The following is a 17,778-nucleotide window of genomic DNA, read 5'->3' as shown; positions in this document are numbered from 1 at the left end:
GAAGGGCTTATTCAAGAGAAGACCTCAATTCAACTGCCAACAAAGGCCCCAAAGCGGGCCCCATATGATATCATGTACTATATGGCTGCAAATTAGGTACTTTCTTCACCTTTTGAACCGGCTCAAGTACAAATCAAGTTTTAATTCAAGCTCGAGCCAAGCTTGAATTGATTTCTAGCTTAATTAAGGATTTACGAACTGTTCATTTAAACTTATATTTAGGTCAGACGAAAATTAGATTAGAATTGAGCTCGAAATAGTAGTAAAAAAAAATAAAACTCGAACCAGCAATTCAATCTCAAAATTAGTTTTAAATCAAGCTTGATGAGACAAAGGTTCTAACAAGCCCGGCTCATTTACACCCGTAGGTCTCTAATGTCACAATTCGATAAATATAAAAATGGACCCCATTCTCAAGTAATCACTATAAAGCTGAACACCAAAGCTTTATTATTCATGTTTAATTAACAATGGTTATTGAAAGTCTTTGTTGTGGTCCTCACACCCATAATATACTTCAAGAACTCACATCAAAGTGTTGTTTTCATGGAAAAAATATAAAATGCCTTAAAATCCTCTCTCTCTCTCTCTCTCTCTCTCTCTCTCTCTCTCAGTTTTCATCTGGATTTACACAATATTAAGGAAAGTGCCTTCTAAAAAAGGACATCATTTCTTGAGTTCAATAGAAAAACTATGAATCCACCTATGTACTGGTCTCTGAATTAACTTAACAAGGGCACTCCAATAAATGAAGAGGACTGTCCCTTCACAATGGCTGTTCTTGTTGGTCCACCAGTACTCTGCTTCTTTCAGAGAACTGGTCCATCAGAAAATGATGACACATTTCCTATAGCTTACTGTAGGAGCCAGGGTCTGCTTTACTCTAGGCTTATCACATACTTAGTTTAAAATGCTAAAGGAGGATGACAACAAGACCCACCCACTACCTACCTTTTTTTTTTTTTTTGCCTTGCGAGAAAGCTATATATCCTTTTGTAAGCTTCAATTGGAACAAAGTTGGTGTAACATCTATTGCACCAAGTGCTAATTGAAGGTTAGGAGTGATTCGAGCTGGTTTGTCGCCACCGATTATATTTAGTCGTTCGATAATTATCTTATGCTTTAGCTATATGTTTTCTCTAATCAATATGTTTTGAGTAATGGTTGTGCGGTCGGTGCCGATACGGCGGTGGATTATGGTAATGCATGCAACATTATAATGCTATGTTACTGCTATGAACTATCTAATGTTGGTGATGAAATGGGTGACCACCACCTGTTATTTGTTTACAACCTTTTCCTTACAATAAGATTAGAGATGCTTCAGCTTAGAAAACACTTTGTCCTTTTTTTTTTGGCATAGGAATTATTTGCTCCATTTATATTTAGGCCAGCTATACTATCTTAACCATTAGCGCATTAGATGACAAAGGTTCGTTTTTAATTTGTGATTCGACCCTTCAAGCATGTCATATGGGTGGAATGAGTAAAAGCAAGTAGTGAAGATATCTATACTGTCTTTTCTTTTTTCCTTTTCTTTGGAGCTAAAGTTTTATATTTGCTTTATAGTGAAATCAAGGAGCATATCGGCCTTCAATGGGAATACAAGAATATCTCTGCAAAAGATTAAATCTACTTTGATCTTATAGGACCAACAACATTTGGCTCTCCAAATCTAGGTTGTTATATAAAACTAAGTGTAACAACCCAGGACCTCACCCAAAATGGCTAGTCGGAAGGTATTATTTGGGTTCCTTAATCTTGTATAAGTACCCAAGATCTATCCAGCGAATAACCGATGTGGGACTAAACACACGCCCGCACGGATCCTTACAACTGGACTATCAGAGCCCAAATAATACCTTACGGCTAGCCATTTTGGGTGAGGTCCTGGGTTGTTACAAATGGTATCAGAGCGGACCCGGCCCATAACCTATGTGGACTAGGGGATACTGCAGCACGGATCCATTGGGGCTGACCACGGGTCAATCGTGGTGTTTGTGATTAGATTTGAATAAATATGAACTCTTAGCCTGACGAGGACGTCAGGGCTTGAACGGAGGGAGTATGTGAGGACTCGTGCGGGCGTGTGTTTAGTCCCACATTAATTATTAGCTGGGTAGATCTTGGGTACTTATATAGGATCAAGGAACCCAAATAATAACTTCCGGCTAGTCATTTTGGGTGTGATCCTGGGTTGTTACACCAAGAATCTAAAAATTGTTCACAAAGCTCTCTCGGTTGCATCTCTTCGACCAAAGTCATTACATATGGCGTGCTCGCATGATGTAAAATTTCAATACTAGTTTGTAATAATTAACCTAGAATTGAGACCTTCCTAGCTTAATACTTTTGAAGCCCAAATAGAAGTCGCCTTTTGTTTTGTTTCGCAAGCATTTAATAAATTACTTTATTTATGTAGAAAGTTGCAATTTAGATTTGAAGTTCACTGCACAATGGCTTTTTTTTGGTGCAGTGGACCAAAGGGAAGATTTTTTTTTTTTTTTTTTTTTTGTGTGTATGTGTGTCACCGAGAGCGAAAAACCTTGCTACAATATTATGAAAGCAACTCCCCGAGCATGAGCGCTAATCAAAGAGGCAAAATCAGTGGAAAAGTTGTCATTCCAAATTGCTTCAGATCATTCTATACTTGCATGATTTGCCAAGAAACTAGTAACCTGGTCTGCTTTCCGCATACTACGCTGATCGGAGAAGTTAGGCACCTAGAGACCTAATGTTTGAAAATTCAGCTGATCGAAAATAGTTGCCATAGATATCACAATTTTCTTCACGAGATTTTCATCTTAATCAAAGGAAGCATCTAGGTTATCCATGTAATCTTTTTTTTTTTTTTTTGGTCCAAGGTGTTCTACATAAACCAAGTCAAAGGGCTGATTAAATTCATTAGTGCAACAGAATGCACTGAAAGGAAGCGTTTTTACCATAATCCAATACCGGCATCATGGTTCTACTACTTTTTCATTCAAGATTAAACTCAAAAAAATTTGCAAACAAAAATAAAAAAAAAAGTATCATATTTCCAACCATATCTTGTATTCTTCTATATTCTTTTTTTTTCCATTTTGAGATGGCCATAAAAAAAAGTCCTAAGATCATTGTCGCTTTATGGGAGGTTTCACATGAGCTCCTCTTCGGACAAGATGGCAGAAGTCTAAATTGAGGCATCAAGGTAGAAACTCTAGCATGACACGTCGACCGGGACTTCACCACGATGCGCCACGTGGGCGTGTCCACATCCTAACGGTCGAGCAGAAGGTGACGGTTAAGATGATGATGTCACGGTGCAGACTGTAACGTTAGAATTGTGGGTCCCGCTCGGGTTCTCTCCGACGATCTGGACCACGCTATTTAAGAGAGGAAAAAAGAGAGAGGTCCGGGTCAGAGACTCGCAGTATTTTCTTTGCCGTTTCCATAGCTTTTTTTTTTTTTCTTTCATCTTTTTCTTTTTCTGATTCACGGTTTTCGCTTTCCGACTTTGGAATGCTTTTTCTGAGGCTGCCGTTAGCGAAGCTTTTACGATTTCTGTCCGCTTTCACTCGAAGCTTTTCCCCTTTGAGGATCTGCTCTGAAATGCGTGTACTTCTTAGTGCTTAGTGGGAACAAGAATCCGATGCATTAGTGTGGCCATGATCATACTAGATAAACAATGTTCGGATACCTAGTTTTTGAAATGAACCCTTATGCTAAGAGGAAAGCACTCAAACATGATGAACTATTAGACAAGATAAGTTAGCAGTCAAAGACACCCCTATACCCCTTAGGACCCTGGTCTATGTATAAACCAGGGTATAACTTGGTTTAAACCCTTCTCTTATCCTCTCTATTATTAGAGAAAATGATCTATTTAGGTCTCCAGAAATACAATGCATTACATTGTATTTTATTATTTTGCTTAAGTAATATGATGTTATAAGATCAAACTACAAGCTCATTAAAAATACAATATCATATTATAATATTGCAGTATAACGTATATATAATTTTTACCGTACTGTTGTATTGTATCATATATGATTATATTCCAGACTAGTAGAGATTTGAAGCAAATTTGTCTCCTTGGATGAAAAATCACCTTTTCATCCCCTTATTCTGAAGTAACATCCAACCAGCGTTTCTTATTCCTGACAACATCCAAACACACAAAAAGAATAACAACGAATCACCACCTAACACCATGTTTCCCAATGAAAAATTAAAAGTTTGTACTTACTTGCAGTGGTATAAATTAATACCTTTGGTATTACTCTTTCTCGTCCCAAAAACACCCATGCCCGATCTAAATGTAGCCGAAATTCCATGTCACTTGGAGACAAATTTTCATCCCAACATATGAAGTCAAAGTGACCCCGAAACCAACATGACCATTTTAATGTGACTGAAACTCCTAAATCAAACCTAGACAAAACTGTCAAACAATATTTAGCACCCATGGTACCATAATCCGCAAAAATCTAGAAGCTGAGCTTAAACCCATACATGTAGTGGCTGCATGGCAACATAAAATGTTACATTGCCTTCATTTAAGCCAAGGTAGTTGAACACACCACCGACAGGAAAGGTGGTGATCCAGAGAACGGCCAATGGCTGAAAAATTGACACCATCTTTCATACCTTTGGGATCCCTTTCTTCCGTTATGAGAGTCGACATCCTGCCATCTAACCTAACGACAACTCAGGTCAGCTACCACCTGTTTCATCCCATGGGAAAAGCTTGGTAAGCAGTATATTGCATGCGAATTATAACATTATGTACCGAATAACATCTCAACCATCCGAAAATATCATTTTTCACAAACCATGGTTATGTTACGATAAGAAGAAAGAACATATCAGTCATTAGATATTGGGTCCTATAAATCCGATGACATGGTTGGTGCCCGAACAAATCTAAAACCCTGCCTTAGGTTAGGTTAGTTGTGTTGGTGTTCATCCATCAATTATAGGTGGATCTTGGGTTAGAATATTAGCTTGGGGTTCTTTCATACGTCAAAAGAAACATCATTCCTCTGATGAATTTTTTTCATCTGTTTCCCCACTACAAAAAGACACAGCCAACCCAAGAACTATTGCAAGCCCAAAACTCTTGAGGAGCACACCTTAAACAATTGAGAGCATAACAAAGTAGAAGGCCCGTGAAGAAAGAAACGACAACCAATAAATTACTCCAAGTACAAAAAGATCAAATTATTCTGAAAGTTTGGTGCCAATGCCAAGTAAATATGCATGCATCTGGATCAAACTATCAATAGAAACCAAAGGCTAGAGACTCAACTTCCCATGTCCTACTCAAGGTAGAGAACAGAGATTATTTGGGAAGAGGTTAAGACTTGAGATGGGAAGAATCAAATAGTTATTGGACACAGATAGGGGCGACATGAATCAATCATAGGTCAACATTTCAACAGCCTCGGAAGCCCCACAGGAGGTGAAGTGATTTGCACGATCAAAAGATATTTCCTGATGCAAATACTCCGATACATTGAACCGTGCTAAGATGTCAGTCATCGTGACAGAACTCTCAACCATATTCTGCTATGAAAAAGAAATATCATGCCCCTGGTGGTCCCACCTGTCTTAGGGAACCACCATTCACTAACCTACAAGACATCGTAAGCAAGGAAACAAAATATCTAAATATGGCATACTTCGACCTTGCTGCAGAAGTGCAAGATCTCAGTAGTGTTCATTGGATCGGAAGGTTTCTCAAGTTTGGGTCAAATACTGGGATGAAAAAATTACATGGCCCTCATCACACCACAACATTTGGACAGATCAGGAGCTAGCAGATTATTAGCAAGATAATGACATGACAACCCCAAACATCACTGTAACCAAAATTCAACAGCTCCTGCCAACCTAACCTCAGGAATGTCACAATTAATGATGTCCCTGGACAAACTTGAGCAGATAAATACTATAATGGGTTAAGTAACATCCAGTTTTGTTGAAGAACTCAGCTACAGTACACACACCAAGCTAAGGTAGCAGATATTTTTCATAATAAAACAAAGCTTCGCATATCATGAAGTGTTCGTACATGTCGATTTTAAGAAATACGAATAAGAATATAGAAGCAGAAGATTGCAAAGGAGATGCAACTATGGTCGGAAATTCAATCTTCATAGATCGTTGGCTACCGTTGATGAATAACAAACTGATGTAGTTTGGTACAGCAACTTCTTAACTCTTCAAAAAGTTGGGGGTAAGCTTTAGACAGCTAAAAATGAAGGGAAAACGATGCAACAGATAGCAGTAAACGTAACCCTATGGGACATTCATCACTTGAATCGACTGCAGCATATCAGAGAGGGCAATGACAAGGTCGCCGGACTGGATCATTCCCCTTGCCTTGAGCAAAGAGAAAGTGCGATTCAGATTGCTTTCCATGTCATCGGAAAAACTTAGGCGGAAGGGAATCAGACCCCACTGCAGGTTCAGCCGTCTCCTTACGGATGTTGAAGTCGTGAATGCAAAAATTGGACAGTCAGGGCGGCAGCGTGAAAGAAGAGAAGTCATGTGCCCCGTCTGTGTGTAGACAAAGAGCGCATCTACTCCCAAATTGTTAGCTGAAAAGCATAATCAACATGATCAGCAATAAGACATGCAAGGAAGATTCTACTGCCAGCTTCTGAGCTCCAACATAGAGGACATTCATCAGTGTGTGTAAAGATAACAGATAGAATGCCACAGCAAGCTTATCATCATCATCATCAAAATAGAAAGAATCAACATGTAAAATATAATCCAGCAGGGGGCAAGCCTATGGCTTATGGTATAGGTCATACTGCAGCAAACGGTAGTTGAATATGAAAGCAAATGTAATCACAATACCCTTGAAATGTGTGTAAGAACCTCCTGCCTTGTTGATGACACCGTAATTCTTTTGATGGTTATAGTTTTTTTTCTTGATAGCCGACAGTACAAAATATGGTAAATCAAAGTAGAATGATGCCATTTTAGTCATCAAAGATACTTAATATCTGGATGATGAAGAACAACCAGTTTTAAACGTGATTAATTGGGAAAAAAGAGGCAGGTGTATGGTCCAAAGATGGAATTAAGTATTGTTTTGTCTTGGAAAGAGGTTCATGATTCATCTTCTTGAAAATTTGAGTGAACATGATATACTGAGATTGCAAAATGCCTTGGTGAAGTCAAAAGGAACAACAAGTTTCATAAAATACATAAAACTTTGCAAGTCACTTTGAAAAAGAAAAAACTTCATTGCCGAAAGAGAAAAAATATTGGGTGAAAACCTATGATGAGAATTTGAGAATAATACAGAATTACAGCATCATTGGAGATTTTCGTGCCTAGGGATCAAGTTGTGGATGCTATTGTAGACATATTGCACTGGAAAACAGCCAACACGAGAAAATAAAGGACAAGTGACTCCATGAGGTTCAGTCCACACTGCAAATGCAAAATCATATCCTTGACCTATAAGGCCAAATGCTCACTGTTTTCAATGCGAACGATGCAATGGTTGACTTGTGAAAGTGACAAAACTTCAGAATGCTCATTGAATAATCAACACAATTCACAGAGTCAGGAGTCAACATGATGAGATTGCTTACCCATTTTGGCAGCTGAATTGCAGATCTCTTCTGAGATTTTGTCAGAGAAAGAAGATGCAACATCTGGGAGCTCCATTGCTTCAAAACGCTTCTCTTCTCTCCACCACCTTTCAATCCTTAGGCTTACACTTCTAAGGACGGTCAGTGCCTTATCTGGATATTGACCCATGGCTGACTCGCCAGAAAGCATCAGAGCATCAGCCCGCTGCCGGACTGCTTCAGATACATCAGCGACTTCAGCTCTAGTTGGTGTAGGATACTCAATCATAGACTCGAGAAGCTGAGAAGCTACAATGACAGGTTTGTTGAGCTGCCTGCACAGTTTAACAATTTTCTGTTGTGCCGATGGGACTTGTTCCAGTGGAATTTGAGCACCTAAGTCTCCTCTGGCCACCATCGCTCCATCTGATGCACGGATGATCTCTTCCAAATTTTTCAAAGAGTCAATACTCTCAATCTTTGCAATTACCGCAATATCACTGTCGAACATATATCGTCATTCATGTTAGGAATGCGGCGCCAGTACAAAGAAAACAGTTCATAGGAACGAGGAATGAGGAGGGAGTTGTGAAAAAATCATCTTTCTTCCATTTTATAATTTGTTTTACTGTTACACCTGATGGTAAACTAGTGAGCCTTAAAAGTTTTGCAGATTTCCAAAATGTGCAGATCTCCTTTCAAGTTTCAAGGGGGTATAATCAAACAGAATCTTGGTCTGAAATACAAAAACAAAAATCACGCCTTAAGAAATACCTAAGGCCCAGGTGGAGAATTATGACATGCATGGTGGTTTTAATATCAGAGAACACAACCAGAAAAAAGCATATTGATGGCTGGTTCTGGTAAATAAATTATTGTTTGTCATAAGTAAAGAGAGGCTGTTTCCCTATTGCACTGGAAATGCCAGCCCTGCTGCTGACAGGAAATGGATGCAGACAAGCTGCTTTCAAATTGGCACTATACTTGCCAGCCCTTCCAAAACAATGATGAATAATGGAGACCATCATCCCAACACAGGACAAAAGGACAAGATAAGGTCTTAATTATAGTTCCTACCAGCTATCTGATAAGAAGTCAAGAAGGATGCTAAACTATCAGACAACATATATCAATGCTAATGACTTGAAAAGGTAAAAAATTCAAGTTAATTAACGACTGTAAGGGCAATACATACTTGTGAGTTAATTATGGGTAAATGAGCTGATGATACAGATATATTTACTGAAAAGATTCTGATAAGCCCCATATTCCTACAATCACACGATATACAGAAAGAACAAAGCCCTTATAACCTATAATACAATGTCTGCATCTGTAGAAATATCCCACCCCTAACAACCTGTATTTCATCCGAACCTACCCCAAAAAAATTAATTTTGGATCATCATCACAATTTTCTCACGTAGGAAGTGAAATATTTGGGATATGTATCTTTTTTGATGAATTGAATCGTGACTTTTGCTATTAAGACAAGCATACACATGAAAACTGAACAACTTGTACTAGAATAAAAGAGCACTTTTGGTATCAAAAATACAGACAGTTCATGTTAGCAGATGATTTTAGCTTTTCTTAAACTGAATAATGCACTGAAATGCACATGTGCAGCATGTATCTAAATCTGTACGCATGTTTATCTTTTTGCATACCTAATCTTTTTTTCTGACAAAGGCCAATGTTATATAACCTCATGTTTGGCCATTATTTTGGGTCAATTAAAATTTGGGCCCTAAGTTGATTTGTGGACAAGCATAGAAAACAACAGTATGATGCAGTTGCAGAGTGCTTGACAATGCTGCTAGAAATAGATAATGCACAAACTTAGGTCAGAAAAAGGGAAAAACCACATTACAATATGAACAGGTGCATAAGAAAATGGCAGAAACTGTGGCTGCAAAGAATTAAGTTAGTGATGACAATGCAAACTCCAGACCCATGCATTGATGCCCATTTCCATCCACAAATATTTAGGGCTTGTTTAGATTTTCCTACAGGATTGGGTTGAAATCCCGTAGGATTTGTGGATTGGGCTAATACAACCAGCAAGATCACAAGCTACAAGAGGTCTTTTTTTTTTTCTCCCTATGTGATTCGGGCTGACCCACCCTAGAGCTATTTTTGGATATTTTATGAATACAAGCCTAACCCAGCCTGTAGCTTGTGATCTTGCTAGTTGTACTGGCCCAATATGTGAATCCTACAAGATTTTCAGCCCAATCCCATAGGCAAATCTAAAAAGGCCCTTAAAATGCAGAACATCCTATTGCATTTTTCCCCTAGACATATACTGTTACCATATTCAACATGCCCAATCTCGACAATCCTGCATATAGTTATTTAGCACATGATTAGTCATATCACTTATATGTCATAGATCCATGGTTCATTGCCAAATCCATAGACGCCTCTCGTATGTTTCATCCTATTGTAATGAAAGTTTTTTGGTTAAAGGAGTTCTGTTTCAATTTGGCTATCTGGCTAATCATTTATGCCTTAACAATAAATGCAATTCCTACATCAAAGAAAGAAGAATCTTCCAGCCCAAAACCATGTGCAGAAAAGATTGCATGCTGGTGGCGTACATTACATAATATGTTTACAGTCCAAAATAGAACATCAAGTGCCCCAACAAAACATAATAAGATGGCAAGGCATCTATACATCAAGTAGTAGATGCCCAGAAAAGGTCTGGGGGAAAGGAGGCAACACAGACATGGGCTAAGGCATGCAGCAAGTTTGTGATTATGAAATTTCATTGAAGCAATGGAAAAGCACAGATGAAGAAGCCTGACCACGGCTTCATTACATTTTGTGGCAACTATTTCCTCTGAATGAGAAAAACCTAGATAAATTGATGAGATAAGTCCTTCCTGTTCCTAATCTCTATTAAAAATATCTAACAGAAATATACGGATAATACGTATAAAGTGATTAGGAAACTATGTTTGTTCAAATTAATCATTATTGAACACAAAGTTCTAATGGTTGAAAAAGAAAGGAGTGATTTCATAGGGATTTAGAAACATTTACGGTACATAAAATAACTCCATCTAACAATAATATCTGAACATTTCTGCATGCTTCTATGGCATAGAAATAAAGCATCATTATGAGCACTAGTTTGAAACCATTTCTTAAAGCTGATGCAGAGTTTATGTGCAGAGATTGTTGATAATTTGTGAGTCATCGACGACTTGAAGTATCGGAAGTACTTTGTTGAGAGCTCTTTGCTTATAAAGATTTGTGAAGGGTAACAGCCCAATTTCTTGGTTTCTTTTATAACATTTGTGGTTACTTTCATGCTGCCCTAGTTTGCAGTATGCTAGGGGAAAAAAAAACTCAATGCATTATGTGAAAGAAAAAAGAATAGCATTTTAACTCAATTACATACTAGCTAAACAACAGAAGACACTTGGATTTAAAAATCAAACAGAAATTTGCAAGAGGAAAAATTAGAACAAGAGAGAACCTTATCCATCATCATAGTAAAGATGGAATAGAACTTACCAACTTCATTATCATTGGTGCAATCACTAAAGCCAGGTTGAATTCATTAGTTAATTGTAAATAAGGCATCCAGAGCATAGTAAAGTGAAAAAGAGAGCATAAGTATTGAAGTATGTACCAATTGCATAAAATGATTAAGGACACGTCCATTATGCTTCCCATCGCCATCCAATGGCGCATTAGTAAAAGACTATTTTCTTGTCCAAGTTTTGGAACAGCTTGGGAAGATAAAAGACTACAGAAAGCTAATAAGTTAAATTGTCTGTGACCAGCAATTTTTCATCCAATTCTGTGCTAAAAATGCTTGTGATTTCAACTTGATACTTGGTAAATCCCGACAGTGCATTTCTCACTACCCTTCCAATAAACAAGATAATTAAACAGAGGGAAAAAAAAATAAAGAAAGCCTTTTCCAGTTACCTGTCACGACTCCGTGCAGCTATGTAGCTTTTCAGATGATTAATGACTTCTGCAGACTTGACAAATGAAACTGCAATAAAATCCACACCCTCAGCAATCCCAAAGTCTATGTCCAGCCAGTCCTGTGGAGATTCAAAAGCAGGAGGTATAAAATGCAAAGTTTTCCTAGCATTTAGTAATCCGCCAAAATTAACTCCTTTTTCCATTCTCTTTATTTCTTAGATTCTTCAATCAATTAATCAGCTTGTCATGCTGGTAACATAAGGGTGGACCTGTACCAGCATCAATCTTCTTTTTTGTTATCAATAACATTTGTTAGTCTGAACATATCATAAATTTAAAATGTATAAAATTCAATAAATCAAACAAAAATATTGGTTTATGCCAAAATTTTCATAGTTATTTCTTGGGCTTGAGAACTCAACCTAACTTAAAACTGTTTATAGGCCATTTTCCTGAAGATATTGATATGTCATCCCATAGCATGCACGTCAAGAGTAAAAAACTAATGGATATAATAAGTAGTGAACAAAGAGCATAACAAGTAAAATAGAACAGCCAAGATCAAGTTTTCTTAATGCACAACAGATCAGATATCAAGCTGCAAGAGAGCTTGTTTCATTGGTTAAACTTGATAAAAATGAAAAGGCCCAATGACATGCATAAATAGCAAGCAATTGACAGAAGGAATCAAAGATATCTACCAAGTTCAGATGGCTTGATAATAGCAACAAAGATTGACAGGTTTGAACCTGATCCAGAGAACACAGAAAAGGAACAACCACGAATTACCTTGGTGGAAGTTATTGCAAAAAGGTTGACAAGATAGTGTCGTAGAGAAGAGAACCTGCTTTATATGTAACACGAAAAGAAAATAATGTGCGTGTTATGGACTTGGCTGACATGTACTTGAACCCATGCATGCCAAAGGTTGACCAAAGGAGCAAAGAGGTTCGACATTAGGTTTGGTTCAAAGTCAGTTCTCAAATGCCACTACAATAGGAAATAATCCTGAAGATCTAATTAAATAAGACTTGTATCAATAAAATCGAAACAAATTTGAAAGCACCGGACCTCAAGATCAATCAGAGATCTTATTCCATCAAAAGACATATTATAAGAAATATTCTTTACTTCTGCAACTATTTTCCATATTTTCACCAAATCAAATACTATCATATTATGGAGAATATTCTTTTTTCCTTGTTTGTAGAACTTTTTACCTTTTGAGCAAGAAACAAATGAAGATATATTTGTGGGTAGGTTCAAGGGAACCTACAATTGTAAATAGGAGTGCCAAGCCATTATAAAGGACATCTTGAATTAAATGAAATTTCTAGTTCTATGCTCCAATATTTTATGAGAATTTCTTTATTGTTGCTTCTTCCTCCTATCTTGCTATTTCATCGTTGGGTAGATCTTCTTTCTCAAGGAAAAGATCACCATGTGCACTATTTTGGTATTAGAGCAAGTTTGGTTCCTTGTGGTGTTTTACATCGACAATGAAGCTACGGTTCACCGAAGAACCCCAACTCCACAATACCAGTGACTAATCCAAGAGACGTGGCTATCTAACAGTTGTGAGAACAAATAGCGTAACTATAAGTGGAGCATGATTGTGCAGTCAGCCGTGATCGTCCTCTTAGAAATCAGATCCGAAGGATGATATATCATCGGATGCATCTTTCAAGCATCTCATCAATCCTTTCCACCTCTGTGCTCTAAAGCAAGGAGCCAAGGACTAGTTCATCCTCCCCCAGTTGATTAGCGTCTTGCAAGATTGTGATAGACTTTAGCATCAAATACAAACTTCTTGAGTTTCACGAGAGGCTCAATCTAGAGAATTTCCTCAAGTGGATCATCATCGTCGAGAGGTTCTTTGAAGCTATAGACATCCATGATAGCAAGAAGGTGAAGATTGAGGTCTTGAAATTACAAAGCTATGCATATGTATGATGGGAGAATATCTAGTGTTTTCGAGTGAGCATTGGAAAAATGAAGATCACTGATTGGCCAAAGATGGGAAAGTATCTATACTACAACTTCATTCTGGTAGATCACTTTTACTCTTTTTACCAATCTTATATGAATCTAAGATAGGACGAAAAGAGAATCGTTGACTACACAGAGAATTTTCAAACTCTCAACTTTGGTGGCCTCATAAAGACGAAGGAACTTGTGTAGCTCATTATCTTAATGGTTGCGAGTTTCGATCTATGATGAGATTGCTGCCCATGCCATATGGCATGTGAATGATGCCTATCGCAAAGCCGCTATATATTAAAAATAATCCTAGAGATCTAATTAAATTAAGTTTGGTATACTAAAATATACCAGGTTTGGAAGGACATGACATCAAGATGAATCAAAGATTTTATCCACTCAAAAAGTAGGTTATAAATAATACTTTATTCCTGCAACTGCTTTCCACATTTTCACTAAATCAAATCCTAGCGTATTATGGAGAAAATTATTTTTTCTTAAGCGTAAAACTTTTTTATCTTTTCAGCAAGTAATGAATGTGAACACATTTGTCGGTAGGTTTAAGGACATACAACTACAGGGGCGGCTGCCTATCCATTGTAAAGGACATCTTGAATTGAATAAAATATTTAGTTCTACTATCCATTGTTCTATGAAAGTTCTTTATTATTGCTTCTTCCTCCTAGCTTGCTACTCTATTATTAGGTAGATCCTTCTCAAGGAAAAAGATCATCGTGTGTACTAGAAACTCACAACAATTATAAGAGACATGAATTGTTTAACATCCTAACATTCCACAAATAATCATCACTAGAAAACTCTTTCATGCATGTTCTTGTACAAGTCAACGGCCATTTCAATTATATCCATTATATTTAAGATGAAGAGGTAGCATTCTTAAATCAAGAGGCCGTAATACAGGTAATGATCAATATGTTAACAAGGAAACAAAAATGAGATCCATGGAATGAGTACTTAGAAAAGTTAAGCGATTTCAACATTCAAGCACAATATTTGATAAATAGTTTAACAGATTCTTCCACTTAACTTACGTTTTAATATTTTTCAAAGATTTTCAGCCAGTTCGTAAAGATGTGCCCACCTTAGAAGAAATTGTGGGAAGCATGGCGTTACGTTCCCTAACTAGACTACCATCCCGCCAAAAGGTCAAATTAGCCCGTGGTAACAACAGCCCAGGATCAGTACAGCGACATTTCACGTCTGGGCCAATCTTCTCAATCACCTCAAATCGAACCATTCCTCCATCCACAAGAAGTTCATCACCCACCCTCACATCTGTAATAAATCCAAACAGCTTAAATTTTAAAAATATGGCAGTGATAGAAAAGGTAACTAATGCTATCTCTAAGCAAAAAATGGTTCACGCCATAACCTTCAGTGAAGCCATCATAGTTCGCGTGAATGGTTCGGTCCGGAAGAGGTGAATTAAGAGCTCTAACACTGAACGTCCAAATCTCACCATCCTGCATAGCATTGAATAACAACTAACAGAGTGCATGATGAACATGCAAAAATATATCCAGCATTCAAATCATATGTTTCATGATTAAAACAGATGCACACAGGACAGAAGTTACAAGTAATTTTAGTTTGATAAGTCTAGCTTCCAAAAGCAAGAGCATGAAGTGTGACATAGATAGAGTAGGAAAAATAAAGGGCCATAAAAACTTGAAAAATAAAATTAAGGTGATGCACCCTTTCTTGCAAAAATGAAGTCATTTCTTATAATGGAATGAATGAACTGCATTTGTAAGGAAAAATCAACTAATATACCTTAATCCATTGAAAATGGAAGGCGATATAAAGAAAACAATATTTCCAAGGTCTAAGCCCTCTATAGGTTCTCCCTTGTATTGCACAGAACACCCCATTTATAAAGTTTCCTGAGCCGTGCTCTAGCTTGTCACCAGAACTATGATCCAGGGCCACTAGAATTTATGGTCAATTGTAACAAAAGACGTCATCATAATTGATAATAAACTTTCCATTGTTCCCAACTTTCTCTTGGTTTTAATTTGTAAACTTAATTTCTGGACAGTTTATATCAATACAACTAGCCATCTCTGGTATGGTGAAAGCAGGTGATGGTATCGGTGATCCTTGAAGTATCTGGCACTTTAATAGACTTCCAACTCCAGCTTTCAAGTTAGCGCATAAAATATGGGAATACAATTACTTATCAGGAAAAAATACAAATGAAACAGAAGTTGATGCACATCATCAGCATTTTAATTCATGCCATCTAAACAAACTATAAAGTAACATGACACCTAATTAGAATATAACACTTAGATTAAATAAAAGTAGTTAAGCTATTATAAGTAACTAGTGAACAGAAATGGATCAACGGAGCCAAAATTGGGCATCCAAAAAGCAACCAAGTTTATGCGTTAAAAAGAACTACCGAGAATCCTCACCTCGGCCTTGGCGGAGGCGGCGCCGCCAAGATCACCCATATGGATCTCACTCCCCTCGGTGTCCATCATCACGGCGACGGCGAACCCCTTCTCCTCGTTGAGCCGGCGGACCTGGCGGATGACGCCGCGGTGCCAGTCGTGAGTGCCGTGGCACATGTTGAGCCGGGCGACATTCATCCCTCCGACGGCGAGCGCCTCCAGCTGCTCCGCCCCACATGTCGCCGGCCCGATCGTGCACACCAGCTTCGTCCGCCGCGTGCTCCGGAAGCCGTTCTCCTTCATCTCCGCCTCCGTCACCGCGTCCACGTCGATCGCCGCCGCAGCAGTGGCGGCCAAGGAGGAGGCGCTGATGCCGTTGTCGGAGGCGAGGACCGCCGGGCCAAGATCCGGCGCCGGGGGCGGGGAGGTGGAGGCGCGGAAGATCTCGCGGTGGAGGAGGCGGCGGTGGTGGGGGAGGGAGGGGAGGCGGGGGCGGAGGAGGCGAGGCGATGGGGACGGGGAGGGAGGAGCGAAGACGTGGAGGGATCGGGCCATATCTTGGCTCTTGGGCGAAACCCAAGAGGACGGTGCTCGCTGGCGGTCGGCGGCGGAGAAACAGAAGGGCTGGAGCTGGACGGAAGACGGAGAGTAGTATTTGTAGGGGTTCAGGGAGCGAGAGAGAGAGAGAGTATGTGACGGAGCTTACGATGGGGTACGAGTTGCGGGGTTTCGGAGCCGAACTTCGAAGGCTTCGCCGGTGAGAGAGACGGATGAGGAAATCTTATGCGACCGAGGATATTCCATTATATAATTTTAATCTTTGAGAAGGGTTTAGACGAAAACAATGAAATAATGTCGGCACGCGCTGCACCGACTTCTCTTGCTGAGTCGGCAAAAATAGGTGGATATTGCTTTAAGAGGTGCGCAAATGATCACCAGCATTACATGTCGGAGAAATCTGTAGTTTGGATATTGACAGGGATCCAAATGTAAAAAGGTAAAGTCCGAACGACATCGTCCATTTCTCTACACACAAAAAAAATAAAAAGAAACTTTAAAAACGCAATTGTGAGCATAAAAAATTATTTTTTATGGAAATTCAAAAAATGGAAAATTTTGAATGAGTGCAGTTTTATTTGGACTCTTCAAATTTAAGCAAAGCGACTGTTATTAAGAAAATCAACTCTTCTTAATGAATTAAAAAAATAAACACCAACACCTGTACAATTTTCTTTTCTTGGACTCTAAGAAAAGAAAATAATACCACAAATAAATTATTTTCTATGCACCAGAAAAGACAACCACAAGCACAAAAAATTCACGCACAAACAACTTTTTTTTTGTTGGATTCTTAAAAAAATAATACCATGAGTAAAAAAATTCTTGCACAAAGGAAGTCTAAAAAATTTTGGTTTCTTATTTTTTTTTGGAAACTTAAGTAAATCTATTTCTCTATACTCAAAGAAAGAATAAAAAGAAATTAAAAAGAAAAAAGGACGACCGTGAAATTAAGCAAATCCACACAAAAAAGGAATAAAACAAAACTTTAAAAAATACAACCATGTGACCAAAAAATATATTGTTTTATTTCTTTTGAAAAGTTTAAAAAATATTTTTTTGTCTGTATCAAAAAAAAATGTATGAATTATATTTTTATTTGGACCCTTCAAACTCAAGCAAACTCCATTGTCTACACACAAAAAAGGATAAAAATACACAACTAATAAAAGACCACAAGTAAATCGACTCTTCTCCATGAACAAAAAAAAAATAACTGCACTTCAAAAGTTATTTCGGGGCAAAAGAATTTTTTACTGTAAAGTCATTTGGCTGTCAAGATGCAAGAGTCGTTA

At 38.1% G+C, this 17,778-nt stretch overlaps 1 protein-coding gene across 2 annotated transcripts; it reads right to left on the bottom strand.

Annotated features, from left to right (window-relative positions):
* Positions 1–4,335: 4,335 nt before the first annotated feature.
* Positions 4,336–16,668, bottom strand: LOC103704517 (pyruvate kinase isozyme A, chloroplastic). Of its 2 annotated transcripts, none has more exons than XM_008787848.4 (7): positions 15,947–16,668; positions 14,902–14,992; positions 14,611–14,804; positions 11,526–11,647; positions 7,599–8,077; positions 6,284–6,587; positions 4,336–4,709 (listed from the first exon to the last, which is right to left on the bottom strand). In XM_008787848.4, exons 1-6 carry the CDS (start codon positions 16,478–16,480, stop codon positions 6,286–6,288), a joined length of 1,722 nt encoding a protein of 573 aa, XP_008786070.3. In that variant the 5' UTR covers positions 16,481–16,668; the 3' UTR covers positions 4,336–4,709; positions 6,284–6,285. The 2 variants fall into 2 exon arrangements, with proteins under 2 accessions (XP_008786070.3, XP_008786069.3); XM_008787847.4 differs by lacking the exon at positions 4,336–4,709 and adding an exon at positions 5,903–6,207.
* Between the last annotated feature and the right edge of the window lie 1,110 nt (positions 16,669–17,778).

This window comes from Phoenix dactylifera, unplaced genomic scaffold (genome assembly GCF_009389715.1).
Source record: "Phoenix dactylifera cultivar Barhee BC4 unplaced genomic scaffold, palm_55x_up_171113_PBpolish2nd_filt_p 000007F, whole genome shotgun sequence".
Taxonomy (NCBI): domain Eukaryota; kingdom Viridiplantae; phylum Streptophyta; class Magnoliopsida; order Arecales; family Arecaceae; genus Phoenix; species Phoenix dactylifera.
The sequence above is the reverse complement of the archived record's forward strand: the minus strand, read 5'-3'. Positions and strand labels throughout refer to the sequence as shown.

What these genes read in the sequence shown, in the direction of transcription:
- LOC103704517 (XM_008787848.4), bottom strand. Translation starts at nt 16,480, where the DNA reads ATGGCCCGATCCCTCCACGTCTTCGCTCCTCCCTCCCCGTCCCCATCG. An exon ending in TTCCCACAATTTCTTCTAAG is followed by an intron (nt 11,648 to 14,610) that starts GTGGGCACATCT and finishes GAATCTCCACAG; the next exon opens with GACTGGCTGGACATAGACTT. An exon ending in GCTGCACGGAGTCGTGACAG is followed by an intron (nt 8,078 to 11,525) that starts GTAACTGGAAAA and finishes TATGTTCGACAG; the next exon opens with TGATATTGCGGTAATTGCAA.